The sequence below is a fragment of the Salvelinus fontinalis genome, chromosome 14, assembly GCF_029448725.1.
Source record: "Salvelinus fontinalis isolate EN_2023a chromosome 14, ASM2944872v1, whole genome shotgun sequence".
Taxonomy (NCBI): Eukaryota; Metazoa; Chordata; class Actinopteri; order Salmoniformes; family Salmonidae; genus Salvelinus; species Salvelinus fontinalis.
The window spans coordinates 47,462,845-47,472,215 of record NC_074678.1 but is presented as its reverse complement, the minus strand read 5'-3'; the positions used below and the strand labels follow the sequence as shown (position 1 = coordinate 47,472,215).

At 43.1% G+C, this 9,371-nt stretch overlaps 1 protein-coding gene across 1 annotated transcript; it reads left to right on the top strand.

Moving 5' to 3' along the window:
- Positions 1 to 1,646: 1,646 nt before the first annotated feature.
- On the top strand, positions 1,647 to 8,122 carry LOC129811026 (MOB kinase activator 3C-like). The gene is made up of 4 exons (XM_055862126.1): positions 1,647 to 2,082; positions 4,878 to 5,492; positions 6,537 to 6,739; positions 7,798 to 8,122. The coding sequence occupies exons 2-4, from the start codon at positions 5,075 to 5,077 to the stop codon at positions 7,825 to 7,827; spliced, it is 651 nt and encodes a 216-aa protein (XP_055718101.1). The 5' UTR covers positions 1,647 to 2,082; positions 4,878 to 5,074; the 3' UTR covers positions 7,828 to 8,122.
- Positions 8,123 to 9,371: the final 1,249 nt, after the last annotated feature.

Here is a 9,371-nt window from a genome sequence, read left to right as displayed (position 1 = left end):
TGTATTTAACTAGGCAAGTCAGCGAATTCTTATTTACAATGACGGCCTACCCCGGCCAAACCCTAACCCGGATTACGCTGGGCCAATTGTGTGTCGCCCTATGGGACTCCCAATCACAGCCGGTTGTTATACAGCCTGGAATCGAACCTCTAGTACTGAGATGCAGTGCCTTAGACCGCTGTGCCACTCGAGAGCCCCGAGGATGCTGAGACATATAATGGTTCCAGACTGTCAATAGTGTAATTGTAGCCATTTATGATTGGTATTAGATAGCTTTAAGATAGGAGCCACTGTACTGTACACACACAGGCTTATTTTATTAGTAATTTACGATACATTCTTGGTTCAACTTACTTGACTGAGTTCTGTTATAATCTGTTTTATTATCTCTAATTAGTCTATACTGTCCTATTCAGCAGTGGTGTCATTTAACAGATTACTTTGCAGTAATTTGTGTGGTACATTTCTAATCTTTCTCTTTTTTTTATTTCACTTAGTGTGAAAGGGGACAAAAGAAAGAAGAAACACGAAAACACTGCTCTTGATAGCGTTACTGATCGTCAATAAGCTTTACGTATCAGCCTCGCGGCCTTCGTCAGAGCTTTAACTTCGTGTGAAGGGGCTTGTCATAGCATTGCAAGGCATTTTCGTAAATCTAACACTCATTTCATCATTGATTATTGGCAATGACTTTTTGACCGCAGCTTCTGTTTAAGCTCTGGATTCCATGAGAAACTTTTCTCGTTTCTGAGCCCTCAAGACCAAGAGATATGGAGATGCTGACACCCAGTGGATGTTGTGGGTCCCTGCATGGAGAGTTTTACCCGTAATTACACGAAAACCTCTTCACTGCAGCTGTGAGATACAGAATTCATGATTTTGAAAAATGCACTTTGATGATCAATATTCAATTTTTTTTTGATTGAGTGGAGGTCTATTTTTGCTTAATAGGTTGCAAATCCGTTATAATCGTCATATAAAACACAGTACGTAACATGTTACGGCCAATCACAATTGGACCGTTTATTCCCAGTAACATACCAAGCGGGTCACCGGGTAAGTCTTCCCTACATGACATGCACTTCAGAGAGAAAGGCCTGCTCTCTCTCTCTGCCGGTCCCTCCCTTTCTCTCATGCTGCAGGCCTGGAGCCCACTGCTTTATCACGGCACTGCAGGACCGTCCACTGAATGCAGCCAGTGTCTGACCAGGTAACTTTAAACTACAGAGAACTCTTCCTCTGGATGGCGTCCACAGCACCATTAGACCATTAGGGAACAAACAAGCCTTACCGTTTTACTGTGGAAGGGAGCTGGTGAACAAGAACATTTCTGCCAAACATGCTGAAATTGATTACTCACGGCTGTTTTCTCTTTCATTCGTCTCCTTTGTAGATTTGTGACACTTGCTTGTGTACGTGTGGCACCACACGATACATTTCCGCGGGCCAAAATTGATGGATTTGGTTATGTCTCGGCAATGACAGTGAAATGATGTGTTTTTGAGAAATGGCAAAGAGAGAGCGAGAGACTAGACTGCATGCCAAGAGGCCCGCAGCACTTACGCGCAGTGTGTGTCCGCTCCCCCTGCTCTGACTCTGTGGGATAATAAGAGGGTTTGTTTTCCCCCAAGCTCCCACATGAGGGCTGGGCCTCATTGGCTAAGGGGGACGGGCTGCCTTCCTACAGGATATGTAGAGACAGAGAGAGAGAATGAGGAGTGGCAGAGAGGGAACCTCCTCTGTCGATTTATAGGTCTTCCATGCACACACACACACACACACACACATAGATAGACACACACACACACACACACACACACAAGGATAGACACACACAGGCAGCAGGGGCCTCTCAGACAAAGTCAGGATGTGACATCACTCACAGGAAGAGAAGCCAAACAACTTTTCGACTTGTACTTTTTTTTTGTCTGCGCTACTGTCTCGCTGGCTGCTCAGTGAAGTTGGAGCCTCGAGGTCTGTTGGTGGCTGGGAAGGAGGGAGTATCCGTAGGAACCGGAGAGGGACAGATCTGCCTGGATCGTTGTCCACATTCCAAGTCGTCCACATTGGGAGCCCAGCCAGGTACTGTGGGGAAACTTCTCCCCTTTTTTTTAATGTCTCCGTTGATCTCCTTGTATCTCTCTCACTCTTTCACTTTGATGCATATAACTGGATCCAACTGCTCTTGGTCCATTGCATTAGCAACTCTTTTCTCTCCCACACGTGTGTGTAGGATCTAGAAAGAGCTGCAGTTATTCTCCACTGTCCGAAGGAAATTCCATGGAAAACTCAGTAAAGTATGCAGTGTGCACAGTGGGTCTGGTCCGACATCCCCCGTACGTGATCAGACATGCACCAGTCTGTAATTGGAGAGGCATGTGGAGACTGGGAAGCAGTGAAGTCAGCAAAGCAAATGTAGCACAATCCCTTGGCCTGTATAGAAATGTATTCTCTGTGCACTGCGACTGTTCAATACTGTAGTACTCTGAGGTTTACGGTCCATGACTGTTATTCACATCTGTGCATCTGAAAGTTAGATACCATAACCAATGGAGTGTAGTAGCCATCACCAAATCAGCCAACTATCCAGTTGTGGACCAGCACATAATGTTCTGGTCATTCTCAAAGGGACTACAAACTTAGTGCTTTCCCAATGTTGAATGCCTGTATTATCTCCAATAGAAATTCACCAGTAGAGCTAATAGATGTAAAGTACTGAGGAAGAGGAGGATCCTGTTCACGCCACACATACTGTGTACAAACACCATGCATATGTGGAGGAAGCTGTCAAGAAGATGGATGACATTCTCCTCCTGAACAGTCCAGGGCCCCTCATTCCTACACGCCTCAGAGTAGGAATGCTGATCTAGAATCAGTTCTGCCTTTAGGCTCATAATGAAAAAGGTTGTATGGAGAGGGGGGACCTGATCCTAGGTCAGCACTCCTACTCTGAGATGCTTTATAAATACAGGCCACGAGGAGTGAAAGAGGAAGCGCTTTGTCAAAGTTCTGCTAACGTCTAACGCCTAAATCAGACCGACGACGTCATTGCATCAACACTGCATGATAAGTTCTGCAGTCAAACTTTTTTCATTACGAAATCCAATATATGCACCACACAGAACACAGAACGCACTGCAACTGCCTCTGCAACACAATACTGCAGGGCAAACTGAGCTTTCCATTGGAAATGAATGTACTTCTGGTGTAGCAAAACGCAACGCCGCTATTGGTCTAATCGAGGCGTAATAGCAAAACGACAGTAAAACGACACTAAACCGAGTGTAATGCAACATTTCTACTTGGACTCCTTCTGCATGACTCTGTAGATTTCAGACTCAGAGCACCTGAATAAGCTTGACTTTTATATAGAAAGAGAAATATTTCCCACTTTAACCACACAAGTTGCACCATAACAAAACCAGGAACTGTTGAGAGCAGTTGTGTGCAATGGGACGTGGGACACAAATGTGGATCCAGTCCATATCGTCATAAAGGCACGAGACAGTGTCATTTAGAATGAAAGAAGAAGCTATTTTAAAAGAAGCTTCAGATGCATTTTAGAACATCAGAGTGTTTCTAATTTATTCAGCGTATAATATTTGGAACGAATACCTGCATGACTTATTGACAGCTGTAAAGTTTGCCTTGACCTTTCGGAGCACTCCACACGAAACTCATGGAAACTCAGTAAAGTAAAGACACTCAGTAAAGTTCAGACCATGGAGCTGAGTAGCCAGCTGGCGACTAAAGCTGCCCTGTACTGAACTATTTTGCTGGGGAGTTCTCAGTAAGATCTGATCCAGCATGACTTATTCTCTTCTCTCTGGTGCGCTTGACTTGATTGATATTCGAGTTGTTGTGATGACTCATCACTCTAAACGACTCCCCCCCTACCCCCTCATCCCCCTTTTTCATACTGATATTCTGATACTGACAATCATTTGTTATTAACCCTTATGATAAAAAAAGCAATTTAGTCTAATAGATTTTGTCCCTCTGCAACATTCACCGTCTGAAAAGAAAATGTCAAACCCATTCAGGCTGTTTGATCCTTAATCAGTCCAGGACACTGCAAAATGATCTCCCCATTATCTGCCAGATGGTTAATAGCTAATAATGACTGGATGTATGACGATATTACAGTAATTATCTACTGTGCTATTGTCCATCCCTACAGGAGAGTAGATCTCCGTGAATATTGTATCAGGTCAATGGCGAAGGTGTTAGACAACTCATGGTGCTACAATTGAACTTGAGGCAGTGTAGCTGCGCTACTCAAGTGGATTTTCTCCAATGGAGTTGTATGACCAGTGAGAAGTAGTGTTCTGCATAGTTGATGTTGAGCGTGTGGTTGGCGGCTTTAGGTGGAAAGTTCAAAATGTCTCATGTACAGGCGTCGTGAAGAACCCTTTCACAACGCTTCCTCTTAGTGAAGTGCAGCATGGTCTTCATTTACACAATTACCTTTGGCTATCCCCTCTGATCTGATTTCGGTATTAGATCACACTGGACCTATTTCAAGGACACTATGGTTGTTAGTCTTGTGACATTCAACGCATGGTGGCCGCCAGAAAATAGTGGTCACCAGAAATGAATTCCGCAAATGGATTCTTCTCACCTCACATTTGGCGTCGTATTTTCTATTCCGAGCAGTTTCACAATCACTACATGCTTTGCTCATCAAGTCCTTCAAGATATTCCTTTCATAAACCACCTTACAGTATTTTTTCTACTTTGCTGCTTTCATTTCCTGATTTCTATCATGCTGCCTGATTCTGGTCTGTTGAACACTTTCTTTGCAGGCATGATAGCATTGTGAACGAGCTGAGCATCTCTAACCTCTCATGACCTATTTTGTTTCCTCTTTGTCTCAGAGAGGGGTCCCTCCATTCTCAATCATCCCCAATGTAGAGGTCACTGCCCTCCGAATAGAACAACTCCTCAGAGACCTGCAACCTAAACAAACGTATGTTAGTGAAACCTGTCCAATCCATGCTCAGGAAACCCCCCACCCCACCCCCAGCACACACACTAACCATTAGGCCACACCATAGAGTCCACCATTAAGACAATGGCGCTCTGTCTCGGACAAGTCTTCAGCAAAGACAAAACGTTTAGGCCTCGGAAGCGCTTTGAGCCTGGGACACAGCGCTTTGAGCTGTACAAGAAGGCCCAGGCCTCTCTGAAGTCCGGCCTGGACCTGAGGAAAGTGGTCCAGCTTCCCGAAGGAGAGAACATCAACGACTGGATCGCTGTGCACGTGGTGGACTTCTTCAACCGGATCAACCTGATCTACGGCACGGTCAGCGAGTTCTGCACTGAGCGCACCTGCCCCATCATGTCGGGGGGCCTGCGCTACGAGTACCGGTGGCAGGACGGAGACGACTACAAGAAGCCCACCAAGCTGCCCGCCTTGAAATACATGAACCTTCTGATGGACTGGATAGAGACGAACATCAACAACGAGAACATCTTTCCCACGAGAGTAGGTGTGTAAGGCAGTGGTTCCAAACTAGGATAGTGAACGCACCTGCGATGTGGCTTCATGCCCACGCTCTCTGACAGTATCTTTAATGGATCTTGAAAGGTTCAAAGAAAGGTTAATTAGATAGGTTAATTACACAATGAGGGTGGCAGAGTGTGAATTATGGGGGACCAGTGTGAGCTAAGCTCCCATGAATGAGACATGAGCTCCTCTAAATGCAACAAAATTCAAACGTTCCCTAAATATTGATAATTTGACCAAGACGGGCCGACAACGCTGACCGCAAGAAGCATCAATCTCACTGGAGAAAGCATCCGAGTGAGTAAAACAGCGCCCCTCTGTCTCAGTATGTGTAGCCCATGTATCTGATGCTGTCTGGTCCAAAAGAGTATGATGATTTCTCCGGTGAGATAGATTCAGACACTTGCGAATTGAAGGAAAATGATGAAATATCATTTCATAATTTTTTACATTTGTTAATGACAATCAGATGAAAACATAATGACTGGTTGTGTTCATGCCACATTAAAATGAAATACATTTGTTTTACTGTTAAATAACATCTTTACTGTTAGGCCCATAAGAAAATTCCGAAGTGAGGCTCCCCCCAATGTCACGGTATAATTTACACTCTGGGGGGTGGCATTTGGAAGAAATTGAATGGGGTACTCTGAGTCTATTGTTCATTGTCGAAGGGTTGTTATCAAGCTCTGTTTGAGGAGGGAGATTACGTGCATGAATAATCTATTAAATTTACATGTAATTGCGTTGCGGGCTGCCGGGAGAAATTGTACAGTGTATGATCTACCTACAGTATAGGATATTGATGTCCAGTGTGTTTTGAATGATCTCCAATGGAAACGAATGTGATAGCTTTAATGCTAAGTGAGATGTAATTATGGAACATAATAGAACATAATTATGGAACATAATGACATTCTGATAGTTACAAATAGATTTTCATGAATGCATCCAGGGATGGTCTCTAAAATGATTCTAATGGGGTGGCAGTCTTCCTCACTGACAGTTCTATCCTCTTTGGTCCCAGGTGTTCCTTTCCCTAAGAACTTCCAGCAGGTGTGTAAGAAGATCCTGAGCCGTCTCTTCCGGGTCTTTGTGCACGTCTACATCCACCACTTTGACAGCATCTGCAGCATGGGCGCCGAGGCCCACATCAATACCTGCTACAAACACTACTACTATTTCATCTCTGAGTTCAGCCTCATCGAGCACTCTGAACTGGAGCCCCTGGTGAGAAAGGAGGCGTGGGCGTGAATGGAGGGGCAGAGGGGTCAAAAGTAGTGCACTAAATGTGGAATAGGGTGCCATTTGGGATGTATCCTTAGATAGAGCTTGGGTGGAAGGTTTCCATTTGTATGTCCTGTGAGTTCATATTTAGGACAGGGGTAGAAGGGTGTCTGGATATGAATTTCTGAGGGCGTATATCCCTCACATTACTATCATTCAGACTGACTCGTTTTGCCGTGGCCCAATGAGGGAGGAGCTTACATTTTCCTCCATAAAACGAAGGCGGTGTGTTGTCTGCGTTATTTCACACCACAACAGAACATGTTGTTTTGAGTGTCTGCGCAAACCACATAAACTGGGTGATTATACAGAATCAACTCTGGGCATAGAGCATATTACTAAATCACAGTCCAGTATAAAATAATTATATGATAGCTGTGTGTCTTTCATGTTCCCTTTGGCACAGTCATTGGAATTAATGATGCACCCCTTATTTCCCCAGTTTGCGTCATAAAATAAACTTGTTAAACTCTTTGTAAAAAAATCTGCTTTGGTTTATATAACCATCATAAGTGAAATTGCAGTCTAGAAAGCCATAACTGAGAATCATGTCACTTTCAAGTAGTTTTCTCTAGTGCAGAGAGCTTCGTTACATCTGAACAGATGGAGGTAGGAGCTCCAAGGTACAATAAAATGCCTCTGTTATCATCATTATAAAGGACAGACTTTACTTCCCCTCTGGTGAAAAAGTAATGAGACTATATCAACAACATAATCTGGGGGGAAATAAACGTTGTTCACATAAGAGGGTGTGATAGACTGAGCATTTAGCTTTTCCGCTTATGGACGACTAGAGGTAAGATGGAAACAGCCCGAGTGACTTCTCATCAGATGAGGACTTTATTGTAGCCTATCTGTTCGAATATATTTGTTGCCTCATACAGCGTGACAGTAGGTGTGTAGCATTGTCTGTTACTGTAAATTAAGCCTGGGGCCATCTACTGGTCATTTGTCAATATCATATGAATTGCCTGTCTCTCCTCTCTTTTCTTTACCCCCAGAGAGCAATGACAGAGAAGATCTGTAACTAAACCACTTGGACAATGGAGTGTACATCATGTCAAAATTCCCCGGAGCCCTTCAAGAGACCCACTGCTTAAATACCATTGCAAACACTCCAACCAAAGGACAAATGAGTGGATTTTGAGTGGATTTGAAGAACTTAAGTGTTATCCATCAAGCATTAGAATGTTTATTCACATTTTCAGCCAATATGGCTATATTTTTTAGGAAAAAAGGACTGTTCTGCTTCCTAGATGTTGTGCTGTGACATGCAGCATTTCAGTATTTTGTGTTTTATTTGAATAGCTATTCTAGCTCTGTTTATTTAAGCATGAGTATGTTTTTCTTGTGCATATGTTCTTGACATCATTAACTTCCAAAATGTGTTTGCGGTTTCGAGGTGTTTGAGTCATTTTGTGATGGACAGAAGGCGACGTCACAAGACCCCTCTCCAGTATTTAGCATTCTGTGACAAATACGTGTCCAATGTGTCCCAGCCAGAGGCAACAGAGTTAAGGACTTTGAAAAACAGACATTTTGTGAGGTGTCTGGGTAAGTACAGGGTGACAACTGCAAGCAATACTTGTGAAATACTGACTTAATTTTCATCTACCAAAACGAGTTCAACTGGGATTACTCTGGGAGACTCGTCTGATTGAGACGTGAGACTGATTCAATTGCCAAGTGTTGGGACAAGTTTAGTTCACCCACTACAATTAGTGTTTTGTTGCATGCCTTGTTAATTTGCATTTTATTATTAAGGACATTTTTTAACTGTGATCAAACTAAATATCAGACATAGGATATTTTCATTCAGATGGTGACCAATTAAAACCTGCCTCGTTGCTTTTGTAAAACCTTAAAGTAACTGTCCAGTGTTTCCAGATTTCTATGAAATTAATTACAATATGAGTGAAATGGTTTTCCTTCCAAAAAATGGTAATTAAGTATGTTAAAAAGCAGCTTTTCTGTGTTGCAGTGGTGTGGGCTTACCCCAACAAAATAATGGTGTGGGCGTATACCGTTCAAGAAACTCTTAACGCAAGTAAGATTGGCCAGCTCATTCTCCTCAGGAGAATAACATCATCCTCTATTTGGAAATAGCATGCATTTTTGAAGCAGTCTATTTGAGATACAAGTTTGAGGTGTTTTTTAAATGTATTTTCTTTAATGCTTTGGTCACAAATAAGAGTATAGGATGAGTCAACAGCATTGAGAATGAGTTAACAGACTTTTAACAGAATTTTCACTGGACAGTTACTTTAAAAAACTTTGTGTGTGTGTGTGTGTGTGTGTGTGTGTGTGTGTGTGTGTGTGTGTGTGTGTGTGTGTGTGTGTGTGTGTGTGTGTGTGTGTGTGTGTGTGTGTGTGTGTGTGTGTGTGTGTGTGTGTGTGTGTGTGTGTGTGTGTGTGTGTGTGTGTGTGTGTGTGTGTGTGTGCTTGCGCGTGTCTATGTGTGTGTTCGTTTTGAGGAAAGCTATTTGATATTAAAATACTAATATGGCTCATGGATATAACTAATAGGACGTCCTATTTATTGGGGTAGCAGGGTAGCCTAGTGGTTAGAGCATTG